This window comes from Spathaspora passalidarum, assembly GCF_000223485.1.
Source record: "Spathaspora passalidarum NRRL Y-27907 unplaced genomic scaffold SPAPAscaffold_3, whole genome shotgun sequence".
In the NCBI taxonomy this organism is placed as follows: domain Eukaryota; kingdom Fungi; phylum Ascomycota; class Pichiomycetes; order Serinales; family Debaryomycetaceae; genus Spathaspora; species Spathaspora passalidarum.
The window spans coordinates 140,043-162,139 of record NW_006767427.1 but is presented as its reverse complement, the minus strand read 5'-3'; the positions used below and the strand labels follow the sequence as shown (position 1 = coordinate 162,139).

Sequence of the window (22,097 nt, the reverse complement as noted above, 5' to 3'; positions counted from 1 at the left end):
CCCTTTCGTTTTAGTAGGTTGTGTGGTTTTTTACGCCGTTAACTACTAGTTAGCTATTACAGTCACCTTTCTCTTGCAGCAACATCTAATGGTTTGATACAATTGAACATACAGACTTCCATAATTCGAGTACTAGTCGTGCATCTATTACTTCTTATTCTAAACACCAACGGCCAATAGTAACTACTTGGCTTAGCATATCTTGACAAATCCCCGCATTCAAGATTAGGCATACATGTATCCAAGTAGAATTGGGACTTAACTACCTATGCACTCTTGAAAGGGGGGAGGGATTTCCACATTTGAAATAAATTACACCTAGTTAGGTTAGACCTTTCCGATGATGGTCCGTCACCTGTTATTTGTCAACACGCCTCCGTAACACCTTCAATTGATTGCTACAAAAAAGCATTCTATTGTTAATAATAGTATTTTTTTTTTTCTTCTTTTGCTTGGATATTCTGACTGGTGGGACTAGCATTGTTGCAAAGAGTGCAGTATTTACATGTTTAGTTAAAACTCGACGTATGACCCCTTGCAGTATTTACTCAATAATTTAAATTTATTTTAACACTAATACAGTGTTCCATATTCATCGATTGAATAAAGCTGCGAATGGAATAGAGACTAAAGTATGAATGTTTATAGTAGCTATTCCGATAATTGAAGGGAATGGCAATTCCTATTAGAATGATCTGACTTTCATCTGGTAGCGGTGGGGTGATTAAGACGAGGGGTGCGTTCTAGTTCTGGCCGAGCCGCGAGTCATGCCACCAGGGGCCGACCCGTATCTGTAAACAATGCGTAAACGAGAGAGGGCGTCGGAACATGCAATTCGGACTAGGGTACCTAATATAGAAATCAAAGTATACTCACTAAATTATTGTTCCAATTGATAGCTGGACACTTTCTGGGTATATTTGGTTAGAGATGTATATCAGTATTTCTTTTAGTTTGGATAGAATATGCATGATCCCTGTTTCAAATCAACATTTAATTACAAGCTATGGACATTTATCTGATGGATCTAAAAATAGAAACTTCTTGGGTGAAAAACCTATGCTATTTGTAGTTCGAACTTGGCATTCTCAACTCCTTGTGTAGTTTGTCTATACTAACTTTAAAAATCATGACTGTTGTATAGAAGAATTCAAGTTTTTTTTGCAATAATTTTAGCACATAGTACTGCTACCTACATCGTGTTGCCAATCTATCTGAAATTGAATAGAAGGTAGTTTCTTTACTATCAATAAGAGACTCAACTTTCATCAGAACCTTTCCTTCTAGTAAAATAGAACTAAAAACATGATCTATTAGGTTTCTTATTAATTTATGCCACATTCATAATCTCACGTGACAAAGTATAGAGGGAGAAACTCAGCCTTCCATAACAGCTGAAACAATAACTGATTAGCGACATTGCTCTAGTAATTACGTAACGAATTTGTTGTATTGCTAAATGTGAAATCATCGATTTAGTATAAGTTACCGAGAATCTAACATCTGTGTTGTATTGTAGAAACCGATCTCCGGATCTCGTTTAGTAATCACCTCTGTTGTATAAAACCAACTTCTACGCCAGGCAAACAATAGTTTCTACAGATATTGAACATGTCTCTTCTACTTGTGATTAGCACTATATTGAGCAAGAATGTGAGTTATGCTATCTTACCCTAGTTTGTTCGTTGCCTGTCAAATTCTTAACCCCGCGTAGTCCGATCGTAGAAGGCAAAGCAACAAAAAAAAAAAAAAGAACACTACACACAATCAATCAAATTCAGTTGTTTAATCTACACAGCAAAGCTACAACATCAATACCAATACAACCCAAATACTTCCCAATCAACAAAAAAAGCAGCAGTTACTACCATTTACAATCACTGTTTGTTATTTTGAAAGACGATTGAGTTTAGAATCAAGGCATAGTTAGAAATTTGGCGTGATGATTTCAGGAAATCCCTTGATTGATGATCCCGCCATGGATGTAGATATCAACACCAAGAAACAATCAATTGAAGAACCAGGCAACGCCGATGTGGATGCGACTAGAGCTAATGGAATAGATGGCACCAATAGAGATATTTCTGATTTGATTGGTGCAGAAGAGCCCCTTGTGGTTGCAAGTCCAGAGGTTATTGACATTACTCAACAGGGTATTGAAGATGATGTAGAAATAATTGAGGACGACGATGACGACGAAGATGAGGACGATGAAGATGAAGGTGTGATTGTTGAACGTGGTGTTAGTGATAATGATGATGACGTGATCGTCATTGCTGATGATAGTGACACCGAGAATGGCAACAATAAAGATCCTGCTGCAGCAAAAGCCAATGATTTCGCTGCTATTGCTGCTAAAACCATGAAACCAGTACAGGACTACCCCATAAAAGACGAAACTCATTACGTTTGGGAAATTAAAGACTGGAATCTGTTGAAAGAAGAAAAAGTTAGATCGCCCAAATTCAAATGCGGCGGATATGAATGGAACATCTTGTTGTTTCCTCATGGGAACCAGAACAACAATTCTATTTCAATATATATGGAACCACATCCACCACTAGATGAAGAAGGCAAGCCCGTCGACGAGAATTGGTATGTATGTGCCCAATTTGCTTTAGATCTTTGGAACCCACATCATCCTGAAGCTCATATGTGCAATGGTTCTCATCATCGGTTCAATAAAGGTGAAACTGATTGGGGGTTCAGCTCATTGATAGAACTCAAGCAATTAACCCACGGTGTGAACAATTTACGAAATCCAACTCCTCATCCTATTTTGACAAATAATCAATTAAATATTACGGGGTATGTTAGAATAATTGATGATTCTTCTACTGGTGTATTATGGCATAATTTTATAGACTATGATTCAAAACTTGGATCTGGATATGTTGGATTGAATAATCAAGGTGCTACATGTTACTTGAACTCGTTATTACAAAGTTATTTCACCACTAAATGCTTCAGGAAATTAGTTTATGAAATTCCTACTCATTCAACTGGCGAGTTATCAAATGTGGCTTTATCATTGCAGAGAATTTTCTACTTATTATCGACTTCCAATGAACCTGTGGCTACGTTAGAATTGACCAAATCGTTTGGATGGGATTCTTCAGATGCATTTACTCAACATGACGTTCAAGAATTAAACAGAATCTTAATGGATAAATTGGAAACAGCTATGAAGGGAACTAAAATTGAAGGCAGATTGAATGATATATTTGTGGGGAAGATGAAATCTTATATTAAGTGTGTCAATGTTTCTTATGAATCATCGAGGGTAGAAGATTTCTGGGATATTCAATTAAACGTCAGAGGATTCCAAAATTTATCGGAATCATTCAAGAATTATATTGAAATTGAAATGTTGGATGGTGAAAACAAATATCAAGCTGGTGACCAGTATGGCTATCAGGATGCCAAGAAAGGTGTTGTATTTGAAGCATTCCCACCAGTATTGCATTTGCAATTGAAGCGATTTGAATATGACTTTGTTGTGGACGATTTGGTTAAGATTGATGATTTCTATGAATTCCCCGATAAAATTGACCTCAAACCTTATTTGGATGAAGATTTGAGTGATGAAATCAAGAACCAAAATTGGAATTATAAATTGCATGGTGTTTTAGTGCATCAAGGTAGTATTTCCAATGGGCATTATTATGCCATGATAAAACCATACGCCAACACCGAAACCTGGTTAAGATTTGATGATGATAAAGTATGGAAAGTTACCCCTACTCAAGTCTTCCAAGACAATTTCGGAGCTCGTGATTTGACCCAAACTGAATTGAGTAAAATGTCAAGAATTGAACAACAGGATCATTTAATGAGGAGAGTAACTTCAGCTTATATGTTGGTATATTACCGTGAAAGTGAATTGCCAAGTATCCTTCCTGACAATGACGAATCTATAGATGAATCTATCCCCAAACATATTCCGGCCCAAATAAAATTTGAAATTGAAGAACGTGAAAGAATCGAAAAACAAAAGCAAGAAGCATTATATTACATCAATGTCAAGTTAATAACCATCAATACTATGAATCACAATGCTGGATTTGATCTCGCCTTGGATTCCACTGTGGTTAAGTTTTATGATGAGTCGTTAAAGGGAACTTTGTGTGATCCGAAATCATTCAAGGTGAAGAAGGAAGATAACTTTAAGGTTTTGAATGAGCTTGCCCGAAATGAATTAGGATATGAAGACGCAAATGGATTCCGGTTGATTACTGTTTGTCATAGAAATAACCACACTAACCGTGTCGATGAACCTGTTCGTAATGAATTGGTAGACACCAATGTGAACAATGTATATTTCAAATCATTCAACCGGAAATTTGACGAGATGGTGTTTTTTGTCGAAGAGTTGAATAAAGATATTCGAGCAATAAACAAGTTGACGACCATTACTGAGAAAGTTACACCTGAAAGTTTTACTTTTGATTTTGTATTGAATAAAATTCAAGATGTGGGAACTCAGCAGGAATCAGACTTGAAATTTAAAAACATTGAAGAGTATTCAAAGAATATCCTCTTATTTATCAAGTACTTTGATCCTATTTCGCAAGAAGTTCGAGCATTGTCACACATTAATGTATCCAAGGATGATGTGATTGAAACTATAGTTGAGCCGATTAGAGAATTGCTTGGGTTTAACGAAGACGTTTCATTGGAATTGTATGAGGAAATATCTCCCATTAAAATCGAAAAGCTCGACCAAGGTGTTTCATTTGATAAACAAGAATTGAGTAATGGTGACATTATTACTGTCCAAGTATCCAATGTGAATGATCTTGCCGAGGGTAAAGTTTATCATAATTTGAAAGAATATTACCGATTCTTGTTGACTAGAATTCGTATTTCTGTGGAACCATTCAAAGCTGAGATTGATGAGGAAGATTTTGATTTTGTCGAAGGTGAAGGCAAAGAAAAGGAAGAAAGCGTCGATATTCAAATTGCCAAGAATTTAAGCAAAACTTTCCAAATTTGGGCATCAATGGATTATAGTTACCACCAATTGGCTGCTGAAATTGCATTACGATTAAATGTGGACCCTAACTATTTAAGAATATTTGTATTGAGCAACAAGGGACAGAGATATCCTTTGAAAACGACCAACCATTTATCACAATTGTTTCCTAAACATATCCCCGCCAACCAATTGATTCATTTCGAATATGAGATACTTAATATACCATTAAAGGATTATGAAAACTTGAAGGCAGTCAAGATTCATTGGTTGACTAGTTTATTACAATATCAAGTATTTGAAATCTTGATTTCCAAAACGGGAACTGTTCATGATTTGATTGAAAAGTTATTGCACAAGGTCAATATTCCAAAGAGTCATTTGAAACATTTATTATGTTGGGCAGGGAATAATCATATTTTTGCTGATTTGGTTAGATTTGATATTTCGTTAAACCAAATTCAAGATGGTTATGACTTATATTGCGGTGTTTTCCCTGTTGAAGTTGAAATATTGGCGGCACATAGTGTAGTAGCTAGATTTACCGATGATGAAGAAGTGAATGAAGATGATGATGTGTTTGACAATGAGACAGTGAAAGAGGAGTTCATATTGGCCAAGAAGGAGGTGAAGAACTTGAACTTGATACCTACGTTCCATTTCCACAAGAATACCACTTATCGCCACGGTGTTCCATTCTTGCTTACTGTTTATCGTGACGAAGTATTCAAAAACACCAAGGAAAGATTAAGAAAGAAGTTAGGGTTGGGCATACAAGCATTTGAAAAGCTTAAAATTGCCCTTGTTGACAATGATGAGACTTCTAGTGGTAGCTATGTAGAAGATGACGAGTTGGTTTTGTTTGATGAAATTGGAAAGGCATCAAATGGTGTATCGATTGCATTAGACCACCCTGACCGGATAAAACGCCTGAATCAATTCGACAAGGGGATATCTATAAAGTAAAAGAAAAAAAAACACAAAGAAAAGAAAAGAAAAATGTATATTCGCTAGATGGTATTTGGGTCTGCTTTTTATATTTTTATTTGTTACACATATATAGGAAATTATAACTGAAGTCTTTTAGCTTCTTGTTGTCTGATATCTGTAGAGCTTAACTTCCAAGTGGCGTAGTCGTTATTGTTTTCTTTGTCATCTCCATTACCAATGACTTGGATTATCACCGTTTCCAATTCTTTGAAACCACGAGATTTACGGTAGTCGTTAACATAATCGCCACCAGACAAAGTTTCATCGCTGAGAATCAAACAATTTATGTCTCTTACATAACCTGTTGGACCACACACATCATTAATTTCGTATAGCTCAAATTGAATATGACGCGAAGCCACAATCAAGTTTAAGAACGTCTGAACTGAAGCTTGACGTTCAGCAAATGGTTGTAACACTTCATGATATTTTTTATTTTTCAAGAGTTCATTACCCGTTATACCGATAATTAACTTGCGTTTCGTAAGGAAGGCGGAAACCGAGAGAAGGATCTTGTGTCCGTCGTGAATATGGTCAAAAGTTCCACCAACGGCGGCAACATCAAACTGTCCTCGCTCTTTTGATTGTCTGTCTGTAGTAGGATATGTCACCGGTGTTAGCTCTACTGATACAGGAACAATTGGTATATCATGAAGCTTCAATAATCCGGTCTCGTTAGTTGCCACAAAGGCCATGTTCCATGTCTGGATGAGCTTGAATAAACACAAGGGAGAATCAATGTTGAAAATGACATTAATATCGAACCTATAGTCATACCCTTTCACAATAGACAATTTCCTGGCAATGGAGTAGTAATGGAACAATATTGCGTTCAAGTCATTGGAGTTGGTGATTTCGTTTATGATATAAATATCAATCTTGTCTATGGACAGGGTTATGTCAAGAAGTACTTTGCTGATCAATTGGGTGTAGTCATTGGCAAGAGAATCTTTGATTATAATGACCAGGTGTGGCATGATTAAAATGTTTGGTTATTCTAGAAACATATTGATTTGTTGTTCTATATAGATCAGACTCGTAGGGGATAATACTTGGTGGGGGGACTGCGCACGACCTCCCCACAAAACCTCGGAAAGCAAAAAGGCATTAACCATAATTTCTTACATGTATAACAAAGCATGGTTAAAGTAATATTATGAGTTGATCAGAGATTTTTAGCATGTCTAAGTTTGAATTCTTGCAAGTAGAGTTGGTACAAGGAGTAGAGTGGTACTGGTTTCTTTTTTTTTTTGAAACTAAACATATATTCTGAATAACTAAAATCTGTAATATCCAACTACAGAGTAACAATTAAGCCAATTTCAAATCTTCTAATTTGTTACCTAAATATTCAGGACCTTCGAAAAGGTGACTTTCGGCAGGCTTGTTCAAGTCCTTGAGATCACCAATTGGACGTTCGGCTTGAGCAGAAGCTCTAGCAATCAATCTAGATTCAGTAGTGTCAAAGTCAACAATAGCAGAGTGGTTAACGATTCTGTTATCGAAAACAACAACAGTGTTCTTTTCCCAGTTAGCTCTGATTTGGAGATCATGGGCCTTGGCAACGTGGTCAAATAAGAAATCAAGGATAGCATCGGATTCTTCAACCTTTAACCCTTCGATTCTTCTAGTGAAACCTCTGTTGACAAACAAAACCTTCTTACCTAATGGGGTGGTTCTAACAATTGGGTGAGCATTTTCAACTGGGTGTCTTCTAACAACACTACCCTTGGAAAGAGCACCGTTGGCTTGGTTAACTGCACTGTGAATAGCCTTTAAACCTTCCAACTTTTCTCTGAAAATTGGAGATAAACGGTTATAAGCTTCAGCACTGTCAATGAAAACAGTGTCACCACCACCACCAGCTGGAAGGTTGGTAACAGTAAGGAATGAAATACCTGGTGGTTGTAATTCGTAAGAAACATCAGAGTGAAATCCAACTAAGTTAGTTCTAGCATTGTATGGATCTTCCTTGGTGTCACCGGATAAGACAACATGGATGTTGGCGATTTCTTGTGGACGACCAGAAGTTGGGTGGATGTGTGGGTTACCAAAGTACTTGACATAATCAACAAAGTGTTGTGGACCTTTGGAGACAAAGTCTTGGTCTCTAAAGACAAGAACACCTCTTTGGTGGACAAGCAAAGCCAATTCATCTCTACCAGCATCACTCAATTGAGATAATTGAACACCTTTAATTTCGGTACCTAACTTTGGAGAAATGTTCTTGGTTTCAGCATTAGCCAACAAGTTTGGGAAGCTTGGGTCAGCTCTGAGGGCTGGGTCATGGTATTCATGAAACTTGTATGGTTCATAATGTTCATCCTTGTTCCAGGTTGGTAAGTAAGCGTGAACTTCCTTGTTAACCTTGGAGGCAGATTCTGGAGCAACAACAACCCAACCTTTGGCAGTGGTTTCGAGCTTGCTTCCGGCATAGAGACCTCTTGGGCCTTGAGTGTAACGAACTGGAGCCATCTTTTGTAATTATATTTGATGATGATAATAATAAGGAAATATTTTCATTGATGGAATAAGTAGAATCACTGGTGAATTTATACCAATCCAAGGTAAGTTACCATGTGTATGCTTCGTTTATTACTCCCCCTCTCCCCACACTAGAGTTTTGCAATTTGGTACATGGAATACTCATTAGTGTGGCTGCGAAAAACTTGCATCGCACCACACTGGCAATCACGTCAACTCCGTGGCAGATTTCCTAAATGGGAAATCATATTATATATTACCGCAGCACCACGGAATCAGTCCGGTTTTGTTGTCTTATCGGATTAGTAATGATCCGCAATGTGGCGCCGTAGTTATTTGGAAACAATATAGATCTCTGGGCTAATTTTAGATAGGGATAATGACGTATTGGACCAGATCACACACTATTGCTAATGCATTGTGATTTGAAGTAGTTGTGGATCGGGGAATTGTCTTATTTTGGTCCGTAAACACTGTTGCAAGTTTCAGGGGGGGGTGCACTGCATCGGACTTATATCGTGTTTCCAGTGGCATCTATTCAAAATTACTGCATGAATTGCCTAATAGGATAAGCTCAATGTGAGTCGCTACTATATGTCCGCTACAACCACAATAACTGGGGCTTACAATTTGTGTGTGCATTTCTATTTACAAGGTTTGTCCCGGTGCATTATGACTAATTTTATACTACTACCTTTGGAACATCTGTGGCATCTGTGGTTAGCGAATCGTGTGATTTTTCGTTTGAATGACTAAGCACTTCTGCTTCAGTATTGTCCGGCTTAGCGACAACATTCTCAGATGAACTGATTTCGGTTGCATCATTTGTTGGTTGCTGCTGCGAATTTAATTCAATAATTTCGGCATTTTCATCTGCCATAGCTTCCACAGTTGATACAGTTCCCACTGGATCGATAACTACGGCATAATATACAGCCCTTGTAAGTTTTTCAAGCTCCTGCACATTCTCACCATTCTTATCCTTTCTCACTTTAACCAAATCTTTGATCTTACCTAACAACTTCTTATCTTGAGTGCTAATATCAGTCTTTTCTTTCAAGAGATTCATTGTTCTTCCCACAGATTCAGAAATCTTGATACTATGCTTGGGCAAGAACAATATGCCCGATTTAATGATTAATTTGTGAATGAGGAGTTCCTGCTCGGGCGTAAGGGTATTCCAGTTGTTGGAGTAGATTGTGGCATAAATCTCATTCAATTCATCAACGATTGTTGGATGTGTAGCTCTTTGTTTCCTCTGATTGAGCAACATGTACCCCTGGGTAAAGTTGTACAAGTTGGTATTGAATTCTCGTAACTGTTCAAAATGAAACCCTCTTGTTTTGTCTTCGTTGATATTGGCAGCCTTGTAGTATTTCAAGTCTTCTCTAAAGATAAAGAAGATCAACTTGACGTGATCATAACTGGGAACAATTCCATTAGGATTGTGCTTCGATGATGACAAGACATTAAATAATTCAACTATTAAGTGAGTGTAGGTTTCGCCTTTACCTCTGTTTGTTGAAATACGTAGTAAAATGTTCTTTAGAGTGATATCATCATATACATCCTGTACCACTGGACTAGAATTGGCCTCTGTCACCAACTCTTTCTCGGAATATCTTGGTAATTTATCAGATGGAATAACTCCCTTCAAAGCGTCGTGTTTGTTTGCAATTTCATCCAAGTCCAATTTAACCCCATTCCATTTGATTAAGGAATACCAAAGGGCAAACATAAACTCGTTGAATCTGCCTATGTTCATCAATCCATCAAACACCAAATTCAAAAGGAATTTATTGATGGGAAGTTTGATGGTTCCCGTCTTGTTACTATCTTTTTCTCTCGCAAAGTCTACCAATGGTCGGTCTCTGTATATGGTTTCAAATTTACCTTTCTTAGTTGGCACTTTAATTGGCATATTCACTATCGGGTTAACATTCTCGGGTTTCAAATCCGGCACCACTGCTTTAGGAAGGAAATCGAGAGGGGATTCATAATGTGAGAACTTGATGTCTTGAGGGGCCTGTTTGAGGAGTTTTTCTATATCTGAGTCTCTCTTTTTCATGAAGGATTTGGTTACTCTAGTAACATCTTCAATTTCAGCTGCACGTTGAACATATTCAAATATTTCATTCACAGAAGTAGAATATTGCGAGGCCATATAAAGTGCTTTTTCATTGTATCTGTATGGTGATCCAAATTTATCAATATAACATGATAAATAAGATACGATTAATTGGATACCCAAATTTATTCTCCCTGGGTTCTGGATAGCCAATGTCTTGATCTTTTCGAATGCCGCATCAACCATCTGGACTGCGTTTGCTTCGTTTTCCATGAGTTTCAATGCTCTTTCATAACGATTCATCTCAGGAACCGCTCTGATTAGCTCCTTGTTATGGTTCATGAAACGTTTCAATCCGTTAATCATAATCGTGAATGTGATGTCGTTAGGAAGGATCTCGCGCAAATTGTTCTCCTCATCGGGCAATAAATTAGTGAAAAAGGTCCAGGCTTTCAGTTGCTGATCATCAAAGTTCTTGATCAAGACGCTCAAACATGCATTGAATTCTTCAATGGTTCCCCCGGATTTTTCTCTACTGCTCTTGAATATCTCAATCACACGATCAGCCAACTTATTGTTTACCTGTCCCCATTCAGAAGCCTTGGCAATCCCATCGAATAATATAACTAGGGTATGCTTATTTGTGGGAACACCAAATTTACTTCTCTTGCTGAACATCCTTAACCCTTGTTCCACTTTACCTTTATCAAGAACCCACTTTGTTAATACATTCATACCCACGGCAGCACACGACTTATCGGCAATCTGTACCAAGTACAAGGCACGTTCCATATCATTATCGACAGTCAATAACTCCAACATGTTCTTGGTGATGAAGAACTCGTCTTTGAGTTGTTCTGAATTGGTGCCCAACAAACAAAGCATCAAATTCTGGTCAATGCGAGACTTTGTGATTTTCTTGATGTTGACCAAGTTGTCAAAAATGGTTCGTGCCTTGCTACTGTTGTACTTCAAATCGTATTCGTTGAGGCTGGAAATAGGGAATGGGTTGCCTTCCTTATCTATAAACTCGGCGGTATCGTATCTTTCCTTAAGGGTACGTAATCCCTTCTTAAGATCGTATCCATCAGATTTGGTATTACGGTACTTGGTGTTGATCTTGGCCATGCGATTCAAAACCCGTTGTGAACGCCTTACAATTTCACCGGTTTCAAGGAAGTACTGTAATTTGGTTTGAATTTTGGATTTATTGATTTGATGGAGTTCTTCTGAGGTTGGTATTGGTTTGGCATGTTTTCCATCACGTTGTCTATGAGGGTTGGCGTTGAATGCGCCAGTATCGTTCAGATTATGTTTGTATCTGTGATTCTTGTTGTATTTCTTGTTATTAAACTTATTGTCTTTGAATCCTTGATTGGAATCTCGGTTGGGCTTGTTGACTGATCCTGGTGGTAAACTCGTGGCTGTTGCTATAGAACTAGTGGATATACCTCTAACACGAGTTAAGTATCTAGCAGGTATCAGTCCCTGTCTAAGTAAGCTTAGTCTGATCATTATATGAGTTCTGTCTCTTTGTCTTCAGCCTTTTGCCCTTTAATTATGTTGGTTGCAAGTTTTTGTATGTATTTTTTTTTTTACTGGGATGAGATTACTACTTGAAAATAAACATCAGCACAAACACAACTCTCCACACTTGTCAACCACAGACAATGTCACTAGAACACCAAAGACAAACGTGGACGCTCCTCAAAACCAACATCAAGGCAGAGGTGGCCGAACTCACCCCTGAAACACTCAATCAATCTATATCTCTGCTTCTCCAGTTGAATCTCGTGCGTGGTCGAGGACTCCTCGTTCGCACAATCATGAAATGGATCTTGATTGATGACCGATATTCGGCTATGTTCTCCGACCTAATAGCTCAACTCAATGAGAAAATTCCTTCGATAGGCGAACTATGTGTCAATCGAGTGCTTATCCAATTCAAAAAGAACTATATCAGGAATAACAAAAGGATATGTATATCAAGCATCGTATTCCTCAGTCATCTCGTGGTTCAACGGGTCGTGAGCGATATTGTCCTTTTGCAAATCCTTCAGTTGCTTTTGGAAGATCCTAATCAAGACAAAATTGACATGAGTATCGAGATGTTGAAAGTATGTGGCAAGTATCTTGAAACACAAAGTCCAGCTGCTGCCACTATGATATTTGATAGGTTTAGAGATTTACTTCAGGAGGGCAACAATTCCCTGAAAACCATTGAATATTTGCTACTATTGCGCAGATCTGGATTTAAAAGATGTCCTTCTCCCAGGAAGGAATCTGAAAATGTACATATTATTGAGTTGGGAGAAGAGCTAGTCTCACACGACGAATTGAGTGTGTTTAGATATGATGAGAAATATGAAGCTCTAGAACAGGAATACAAACAGATGAAAGAATCCTGGCAGTTAGAAACACCCGAGAAACCACAAGAGACCAAGGAAGAAGAGAAACAGGAAGTGGTTGTTGATATGAGTCAAGCGGATCAAATTAACTTCCAAAAGACCGTCTATATTACAGTAATGTCGTCCATGTCAGCCAGTGAAGCAGTACATAAACTTCTTCGTCTTGCTGCAAAATCTGCCAATGATGAGGTTTTAATCGATACCATTATCAAATGTTGTTCACAAGAAAAGACCTATTCCAAGTTTTACGGTATAATTGGGGAGAAGATGTTGGATAGACCAAAATATCAAGCGATATTCACGACTCTTTTCCAAGACTATTACAACAATATTTCCAATTATGAAGTAAATGCTATTCGAAACATAGGTAAGTTCTTTGGATATTTATTCTCCACCGATTTACTAGAACTAAACAAAGTGTTTAACCATATAAGTTTGAATGAACGAGATACAAACTCTCAAGGAAGAATTCTTCTCAAGTTCATCTTCCAAGGGATGATTGAGGAACTAGGCATGGCTGAATTAAAGAAACGACTCAGTGAAGACTATATCAAACGAGACATCAATGGAATGTTCCCTGTGGTTGACATTACTTGGGACGATGCAGAAGATTTACGGTTCTCAATCAATTTTTTCACGGCCATTGGTCTTGGTGAGCTTACTGATGAAATGAGACTGGTATTACTGCAGTTGCATCCACCTGAGGAAAGGGGAAGAAGTCGAAGTAGAAGCACATCACGGTCAAGCAGTTATTCAAGAAGTTATTCCAGGAGCTATTCAAGAAGTGTATCATATTCCAGATCAAGATCTCGTTCGCAATCTCGTTCGCAATCTCGTTCTCCAAGACGCAGTTCGAGGGATCCTTCTCCAACTAGGTCTTTTTCTAGAACTCCTTCAAGGGAACCATTGAAACGAAGACAGCCTTCATTATCTCCGCCACCAAAACGTAGAAGATAGAGTGATTATAGAGTACATAATATTAATGAGTAATTTTGACCAGTGTCAACCTGTGCTTGAACCTAATGCTGTAGATGGTGGTTCCAGCGTTTTCAAGATGAACATGCAACTTGGTAGCACTAGTTTGCTGAGATTCACGCTTATCGTAGAAGACCCAAAGACATCAACCAGTAGATTGCAGGAATCAACAACAGTGTTTGCTTTAATTGGTATGGCTGGCAGATAGCTCTCACTTTGCGTCTGGGTTTGGAAATGAAATAGCTCAAACGAGACCACTCCCTCTTTGCCCACAATCTCCACATGTGGTCAAACCGGCATTTAACTCTAGCATTTGGGACGAACTAATTGTTGTCAGTTATTATCGGAAAAGCAACCCCATGGGGGATACGATCTTTCCAGCAATTTTGCAAAGCAATTGTCATGTAATTGACACATTAATTGACGTTTGCCGGAACAGCCATAGAGTTCAGTGCTGGAAACGTAGCAGCTTGGTCGTAATATACCTCTTAGGATCAGTAGCAGAAACTTCACATGAATAGAGAGACTTACTTAGTCAATGGCCAAGTCCAAAAATAAAAACATCAGACCATATCAACACGGTCCGGGGTTTGCACTTTCGAATGATCATATAACCTCGGACATATCGATTTTGGCGCTAATCATCTGAGCACAAAAACACTCTCAAACCGTTGGCAACAATCGCCCGAATATTTTTGCAGGTTCAGTCATGAGTGACCGGAATTTCACGGAAAGCAAGTTCACATTCCAATCCAAGATTTGACGTTTTAGTCAACTAAAAGCTGTCAAGTATTGCCACTGGATCCTGGTTATGGCCGAGATGAACAGTACAGCTATAAATTAAACTCAGTATCTAATAGGGAACATTTCCAGATATGTGGAAGTAAAAAAACAATAACAATCATTTACAGGTTAGGAATCTGTATCACTCATCCTGCATATACCCTGAAACTTTTTCCAAGCTGCTCCACCTCCAGCGGGAACTGAAAAATGTCCAGCCAATAAGGTTTCTGTAGTTGTTAATAGAACAAAAAAATAACGCTTTGCAATATTTACAAACCGCACACAAACTTGAATTGTGATTAATTTGACTATATAAACCTGACGAATCTATCAAAAATTTTTTTTTCCACTTGGTAAAATTTGTTTCTTTCTGTTTTCAAACAAAAAACTTTAATACTAATACACATACACAATGCCAGCTCCATACGAAAAAGGTTCCGAAGCTAAGGGTGCTACTTTATTCAAGACCAGATGTTTACAATGTCACACCGTTGAACAAGGTGGTCCACACAAGGTTGGTCCAAACTTGCACGGTGTCTTCGGTAGACAATCCGGTCAAGCTGCTGGTTACTCTTACACCGATGCCAACAAGAAGAAGGGTGTTACTTGGACCGAACAAACCATGTCTGACTACTTGGAAAACCCAAAGAAGTACATTCCAGGTACCAAGATGGCCTTCGGTGGTTTAAAGAAGCCAAAGGACAGAAACGATTTGGTTACCTACTTGGCTTCTGCTACTAAATAAGCTAACTTCAATTAGAATGTTCCCAAGGTTAGACGAGAAGGGGGGTGTTATAACCCTTTTTTTTTAAAAGGTTTTATTGAATGGATAGTTCAACTGTATATATAATTTTCAATAAATGAGAAAAAAAGGTCACTTTTGAATACATTGTAATTTGTAATATCATTCGGGGCACGTTGGTGATGATCTTGGTCATTCATGCATAAGTCCGGCTTTATGGATTTTCCAGAAACCCGATTTCGCTTATAGTGATGCAGAAATGTAAATGACATGTAATTCAGTCACGTGCATGACATGCTATAGACCCCAGTTGTAATTGCTAATGAATATTACATTAATTAGTCGATTACTTTTATGAACTCGGCATGGGCACCAGCCAACTGCACCTGCTTCATTGGCTTGAAAAATGCTAATTGTCGCGCGGATAGAGTTGCACCGGTGGAAACAATAACAATGCGTTTGGTTTCAACACAGTAAATATTTTTTTGCTGATTGGCTTTTTTTTTTTTTCACCAGTTAGTCAACACTATTGTTCCGCCACTAATATGAACAATAATATGAAAGTCCAAGTGGAGGTCGATCCCACAGAAGATACTGAATGGAATGACATATTGAGACTGCATGGTATCATACCTGAACGTCCCCCCTCTCCCACTGAAGAACTCGAACAGGCTCTTGAAGAGGCGGTTAGGAGACAACATGAGAATAGGTTGGACGGGAAAGATCTTGATGAATTGGATGAGTTAGAAGATGAAGAAGATGAAGAGTTTTTACAGTTCTACAAGAATAAAAGAATGCAGGAAATTAAAAAGTTACTGGAAAAGAAAAAGTTTGGATATGTTTTACCAATAAGTAAGAACGAGTATGAAGATGAAGTGACTAAATATTCCAAAGAAGGGTACGTGCTAGTTCACATGTCCTTACAGTCCAATTTGCAAAGTAGATTATTAGCATCCATATTGCTGACCATTGCTTCCAAGTTTCCGGAATTAAAAGTATGTGATATCCCAGCCCAAAGATGTATTGAGAATTATCCGGAAGCAAATTGTCCCACCTTGATAATATACCACAATACCAACGTTATCAAGCAGTATATAACTTTGACTCAATTAGGTGGCAATGCCGCTACTGTTAAGGATATTGAAAAGTTGTTAGTGGAAGTTAATGCTGTTGACGTTAATGATAAAAGGTTAACTATTAACCAAATGGATGACGATTTGGCCGAGGAGCGTAAAACCAGGTTTATTAAAAAGTCAGTCAGAGGAAGATCTAACGATTCTGGCGACGAAAGTGATGATTTTTACGATTAGGAATGTTGCAATTTTTATAGAGTAGACATTAATAGTTATATTAGATCTGGGGCTGGATCTATATTCACGTGATTTGTATTGTTTGTTTTTTTTTCTTTCTTTCTTTCTTTTTTGGCTGCGGAAATTTGCAATTGATAAACACCGACATTCTTGCAGCCCAAAAAAAGGGATCAACACTTCAAAATTTCCTTGTTTTTCTTTTTCACAAAACTACCCGCTGTCATTTACAAGAGTGTTAATTTGAATCAATAGATCAATTTCTATTATGTCACTGTTAACAACGTCAATTGACAATCTAATGACGGAAGCGAGTGATGTGTTTTCCAAAAACTCGCCCGCTAAGATTTTGATTGATGCTGCCAATTCAGAACAACGTTTACAATCAATCCCTGACAAACACAATGAATCAAATGAACAGGAATCAAACGTCGCCCATCCAGATAACTCGATTGACAAATCAAACCCGGTAAGTGTTGAAACTGATGATGGCGGTTATGACAACGAAGACGAACAAGAAAATCGTTCCGACACCGATTCTCACTTTCACAGAACCGTTCTTCAATCTCATGTTATCATCAATCGTCCTCAATCTAACCATAGTTTACTTGCTGAATTTGCTGTTGGTTCTTCTGCTGCTACTAATGAAAATGTTGACCCTGAATCGTTGTTTGGATTTCCTGATTCCGCTATTTTTAGAAAGAATCAAACCAGTGGTAATGCATTTAAGGTTCAAGACTTGAATGGTGAACCTATTGAATTAGAAACTGCTACTGGTTCTGAGGTTAAGGTTGAAGGACTTGATAGTGCTCTTGCAAACATGTCAGTTTCGTCAATTATTAAGGATGACTTCAACTCGCCGGTTAAGGAAGTTCTTGATGAAGTTGCTGTTACTGAAACTGCCGATCAATCTGTTATTACCAGCTCCACTGTTGAACCACCCTTGGAAAGCTCCACTCCCAAACAAAACCCAGTTGTTGAAGCTCTTCGTGTTGAGCCAAAAATGAAAGAATTCAAGCTTATCAGTCCTTCCAAGAACTTTATTGAAAATACTGCTATTGTCGCTAACTCCAAACTTGATGAATACTCTTGGATTTCTAATGATTATAATAATCTTTTCGGTAATAAGTCATTTACTCGGGAAATTAACTTGAGTAAATTATTACGTTTTGAAGAAAAGTTGCCCAATTTACTTGACGAAAATGATATCTATATTTCCACGAGGATTCTCAATCCAGGTAAGATTCTCTCTGGTTTTTTCAAGGACGGGAACAAACGTAATGTTTACATTGATTTGATTTTGAACAACAATGGGTTCACCATCTTTTCACAGATTTTGAAATACTTTTCTGAACATGAAAAGGAAGCTAATTCCAAGATTATTGATATCCTTGTTAGAATTCTGGCTACCACCGTGGAACAATTACGTTACTTTGTTGAGAAATTTCTGGAACTGAAGGTTTACCAAAAGGTTAAGTTGTTGGGATTATTTCTGGGTTTGCACGTTTATTCCGATAATAATTTTCCTATTGAGGTTAGTGATGAAAAGTTGAAATTGCCTGCTAAGTTAGAGAAGTTGTGTTTATCTGCTGGATTAAATGTAACTGATTTTGTTCAATTGCCTTATTCAATTAAACACATTGGATTATACAATGTTCCATCTTTGAATGTTTCCAAATTTAATAACAAGCGATTAGATTGTGTGCATATTAGCAGTGGTGATCCAATTGAGTTTATTGGAAGACAAGATAATTTTCCAAAATCTTTTTTAGATTTGAAAGATTTAAAGCTTGATTCATCGATTGTTGTCAATCCCCAATTTGATAAGTTTTCCCATTTGGTCAATTTAAGTATTAGGAATTTGGATTTTGCAACCACGAGACAATTGACTTTTCCTTCATGTTTAAAAAAGTTGGAGTTTATTGATTGTTGTATCTCGTCTCATATCTCATCTTTCCCTGACTCGTTAAAGACCTTGATTGTAAAAGGTGGCAAGTGGAATAAGAAACGGAATTGTAATTTGACTCGGGTTCAAAAATTAACGGTTGTTAAAGCTGATGTGAAGGATTTGCATGAAAAATTGGTCTCGGCTAGAAGTTTGTTGTATCTTGAAATTGTTGATGTTGAAGTTGATAAGTTGGAACTTCCTTCCGGGTTAAAGAATTTGAAATTATTATCGGTTAATTTAAGTTTGTTTGATGTTCGAAATTTCCCCAATGGTTTGGAAACTGTGGTGTTGGATGATAATAAAATTTCCTGGACTGATCATTTGGTCAAGTTAAAACAAGTTAAATCGTTGAAGATTACTAATAATGGTATTTATGGAAGAGTTAGTTTAAGTGAATGCCTGAAGTTGGAAGATGTCGCTGTTTATGATAATGACGGGTTATTGGCCATTAAACTTCCAAATTCAGTTAAATCATTAAATGTGGCCAATACCAAGGTACATGAAATTTGTGGAGATAATTTAACTAAATTGAATGTGAACGGATGTACCAAGATTGATTGGGAATCGTTTAATATCCCTGCATCAGTCACTCACTTAACTGCCCAGGGATGTGGATTAACCAGATTTGAATATGGAATCAGAAATGATGGTTTAAAGGTTTTAAATATTGCCAATAATAACATTGAACAACTTGATTTACACAAGTTCAATAGTATTCAAGATTTAGATTTGTCCAGCAACCAATTGAAGCGTCTTGTCAAGCTTCCCCTTAGTTTGAAATCTATTAATGCTGGAAACAACAGAATTTCTGAAGTTGATGTTGCAATGTTGGAAACCCTTGAATGGCTTGAATTGTCTAATAATCATATAACTAGTCTCACACGTGTTCACGTTCCAATTTGTTTGCGTACTCTCTTGTTGAATAATAACCAATTCGGTCGATTCGCCCAGCATGAATTTGATATCCCTTCTAAGTTGTGTCATTTAGAATTAAATGGATGTAATTTGTCTGAATTTGTTCAAGTATTACCTAGCAGCTTGTTGTCATTTTGTGCTTCTAATAATAAGTTAAACCGTCTTCGCTTCAGATTTGTTTTTGCTAGTGTTTCCAATTTAAAGTATGTTGATTTGCATCTGAATATTTTTGATCTGTTTGATTTTTCACTTTTCAAAGGAATTGAAATTGCGGAACTTAACTTAAGTGACAACTTATTTGCTGAAGCTCCCAATATCCCTGATAATATCCTTACTGCTTTGATTTAACTTAGATGTATTGGCTCGTATATAATTGCATATTTATCTATTTAATCTTGTATCGTGTGAGATGGTAACTGTAGTGCTACCATGTTTGATGAATCCTGGTTCAATTTTTTTTTTTTTGTTTGTTTGTTCCCTCCCTCCGCTTGAAACATTTTTGTACAGGTTTGACACTTTTTAGATTGTAAATTTACAACCAAGAAATTTCTCTCTTGCCAGATCTTACGGTTATTGCAAATCAGTCTAGAGCGGTCGAAGATACTCACTACTACTCAACAACCGGCGTGCCCAGATAAAATTTTGGACTGATTGCCCTTGAACCGTATCATTTTACTACCTTGAAAATTCCCATGTCCAAAAAATTGGTGCCTGCATCCTCTTCCAATGGAGGGGAAATGTATGACGACGACGACAGTTTCGAAGAAGAACAACATACAACTAACGTAAATGGAAACGGCAATGAGAACGGGTTCCATATACCCCCCACGGCCAGTCCCGTACCGGATAATTATTCCAGTATTGTTGCATGTCCCCATATAAAGTCCGTTTTGGAATCACGAGCTAAGGAAACTGTGTTTGTCACCTATCGTCAAGCAGTCACGATTTCACAACCATTAAACCCAACACAAACTTTTATCTCCAATAAAGACGGCCAGGAAGTGTCTTTTGACAAGTTGTTGGCGAAGCAGGTTGCCAGCTTGAAATGTACCGACTGTCACTTGAATCATTTCCAGAACTCCATGATCTGTTTGCAATGTCCTCATGTGGGGTGTTTTGGCAGTCATAACCATGCCATGTTGCATTACAAGTCTACCCAGCATTTGTTTGCCATAGATTCGAGATCAGGGTTGTTGTATTGTTTCCTGTGTGGGAACTATACCAATCATAGCGCCTTGGAAGAAATCAGACTGGAGATTATGGGCAATGGTGGTACTAATAATGTTGTTTACAACGAAGAGAATTATTCTGATCCTAATGAAGTTTCCATTAATGCATTAAAGGGGTTTGTTAATCTTGGTGCTACATGTTTCATGAGTTCCATTTTGCAAACTTTGATCCATAACCCTATTGTAAAATATCAGTTTTTCAACAATGATTTACATTATTTCAATTGCGAACGGAATCGACTTCAATATATGAATGGTGGTGTCATTGAAGAAAATAATGCATGTATTACATGTAGTGTTGATTCTATATTCCAGTATTTCTTTTCTAATTCAAGTACTGAAGGGTTTGGAATGACTAATTTGTTGACTACATCATGGTATAAAAAGAAATCATTGGCAGGATTCCAAGAACAGGATGCTCATGAATTCTGGCAATTCTTATTAAACGAGTTTCACTCGGATCTTCAAAGAGTTATGGGTCGTCCACTGTTACCAGCTTTGAATGATAATAATCAGTGTAAGTGTATTACTCATACTACCTTTTCATTTGAGTTGCAAAGTTCCATTAAGTGTGCCCTGTGCGATCAGATCACCGAAACTATAGACCCCATGATTGATTTATCTTTGGAGATCAAAAATTCCCAAAATAAGCAAATTGACATATATGATTGTCTCGATTTGTTCACCCTGGAAGAAAAGTTGGATATTTTGTACACATGCAACTTCTGTGGTGACAAAACTAAACCAACCAAGAGATTACGTCTTAAATCCATCCCTCCAGTATTGTCCATCCAATTGAAACGGTTCGAGCATAAGAATGACTCCACTTCAAAAATAGAAACTCCCGTGTCAATTCCATTGTTCCTTGACTTGACCAAATATTGTGATGGCGAAAATACTGATTCCATAGACGGAAATAAAGTGTTTGAATTGTTTGCCGTGGTTTGTCATATTGGGTCAGTCAATACTGGTCATTATATCGTGTATATCAAAGATGGTAATGGTCGTTGGTTCATGTATGATGATTCGGTGATTTCTTTGGTATCACAACAAGATGTCACTAACAAAAATGCATATTTATTATACTATATAACACATAAAATCTAGGTGAATGTGTTTCGGTTAAAGGTTTCATAGGGTATAGTTTAGTTTATACAAAAAAATATACAGGTATTTCCTATGCATATCATTCTCTTGATTACATATACTGACACATTGTAGATTTAAATTATTAAGGGGGGAGGGGGGTATATTTGATATGTATCAGTCTATA

General features: G+C 37.4%; 9 protein-coding genes across 9 annotated transcripts; 6 read left to right on the top strand and 3 right to left on the bottom strand. All coding sequences in view use genetic code 12, as the record gives it.

Moving 5' to 3' along the window:
* Nucleotides 1-1,978: 1,978 nt before the first annotated feature.
* On the top strand, nt 1,979-5,941 carry SPAPADRAFT_54773 (ubiquitin-specific protease; the record flags this gene model as incomplete). The annotated part of the gene is made up of 2 exons (XM_007374202.1): nt 1,979-2,096; nt 2,130-5,941. 2 exons carry the CDS (start codon nt 1,979-1,981, stop codon nt 5,939-5,941), a joined length of 3,930 nt encoding a protein of 1,309 aa, XP_007374264.1.
* Nucleotides 5,942-6,042: 101 nt separating this feature from the next.
* On the bottom strand, nt 6,043-6,942 carry SPAPADRAFT_54772 (putative pantetheine-phosphate adenylyltransferase; the record flags this gene model as incomplete). The annotated part of the gene is made up of 1 exon (XM_007374201.1): nt 6,043-6,942. The coding sequence occupies one exon, from the start codon at nt 6,940-6,942 to the stop codon at nt 6,043-6,045; it is 900 nt and encodes a 299-aa protein (XP_007374263.1).
* A 263-nt stretch (nt 6,943-7,205) lies between these two features.
* SPAPADRAFT_70744 (TauD/TfdA dioxygenase family protein) lies at nt 7,206-8,440 on the bottom strand (the record flags this gene model as incomplete). The annotated part of the gene is made up of 1 exon (XM_007374200.1): nt 7,206-8,440. The coding sequence occupies one exon, from the start codon at nt 8,438-8,440 to the stop codon at nt 7,277-7,279; it is 1,164 nt and encodes a 387-aa protein (XP_007374262.1).
* Nucleotides 8,441-9,070: 630 nt separating this feature from the next.
* SPAPADRAFT_65790 (uncharacterized protein) lies at nt 9,071-12,032 on the bottom strand (the record flags this gene model as incomplete). The annotated part of the gene is made up of 1 exon (XM_007374199.1): nt 9,071-12,032. One exon carries the CDS (start codon nt 12,030-12,032, stop codon nt 9,132-9,134), a length of 2,901 nt encoding a protein of 966 aa, XP_007374261.1.
* A 1,121-nt stretch (nt 12,033-13,153) lies between these two features.
* Nucleotides 13,154-13,882, top strand: CWC22 (U2-type spliceosomal complex subunit; the record flags this gene model as incomplete). Its single annotated transcript, XM_007374198.1, has 1 exon — nt 13,154-13,882. A coding segment is annotated over one exon (729 nt), but the record flags the coding sequence as incomplete, so codon positions are not given.
* A 1,184-nt stretch (nt 13,883-15,066) lies between these two features.
* On the top strand, nt 15,067-15,600 carry CYC1 (cytochrome c; the record flags this gene model as incomplete). The annotated part of the gene is made up of 1 exon (XM_007374197.1): nt 15,067-15,600. The coding sequence occupies one exon, from the start codon at nt 15,096-15,098 to the stop codon at nt 15,426-15,428; it is 333 nt and encodes a 110-aa protein (XP_007374259.1).
* A 350-nt stretch (nt 15,601-15,950) lies between these two features.
* Nucleotides 15,951-16,818, top strand: SPAPADRAFT_60095 (uncharacterized protein; the record flags this gene model as incomplete). Its single annotated transcript, XM_007374196.1, has 1 exon — nt 15,951-16,818. One exon carries the CDS (start codon nt 15,971-15,973, stop codon nt 16,733-16,735), a length of 765 nt encoding a protein of 254 aa, XP_007374258.1.
* A 182-nt stretch (nt 16,819-17,000) lies between these two features.
* On the top strand, nt 17,001-20,018 carry SPAPADRAFT_65786 (uncharacterized protein; the record flags this gene model as incomplete). Its single annotated transcript, XM_007374195.1, has 1 exon — nt 17,001-20,018. The coding sequence occupies one exon, from the start codon at nt 17,001-17,003 to the stop codon at nt 19,941-19,943; it is 2,943 nt and encodes a 980-aa protein (XP_007374257.1).
* Nucleotides 20,019-20,131: 113 nt separating this feature from the next.
* SPAPADRAFT_149886 (ubiquitin-specific protease) lies at nt 20,132-22,008 on the top strand (the record flags this gene model as incomplete). Its single annotated transcript, XM_007374194.1, has 1 exon — nt 20,132-22,008. The coding sequence occupies one exon, from the start codon at nt 20,288-20,290 to the stop codon at nt 21,929-21,931; it is 1,644 nt and encodes a 547-aa protein (XP_007374256.1).
* Nucleotides 22,009-22,097: the final 89 nt, after the last annotated feature.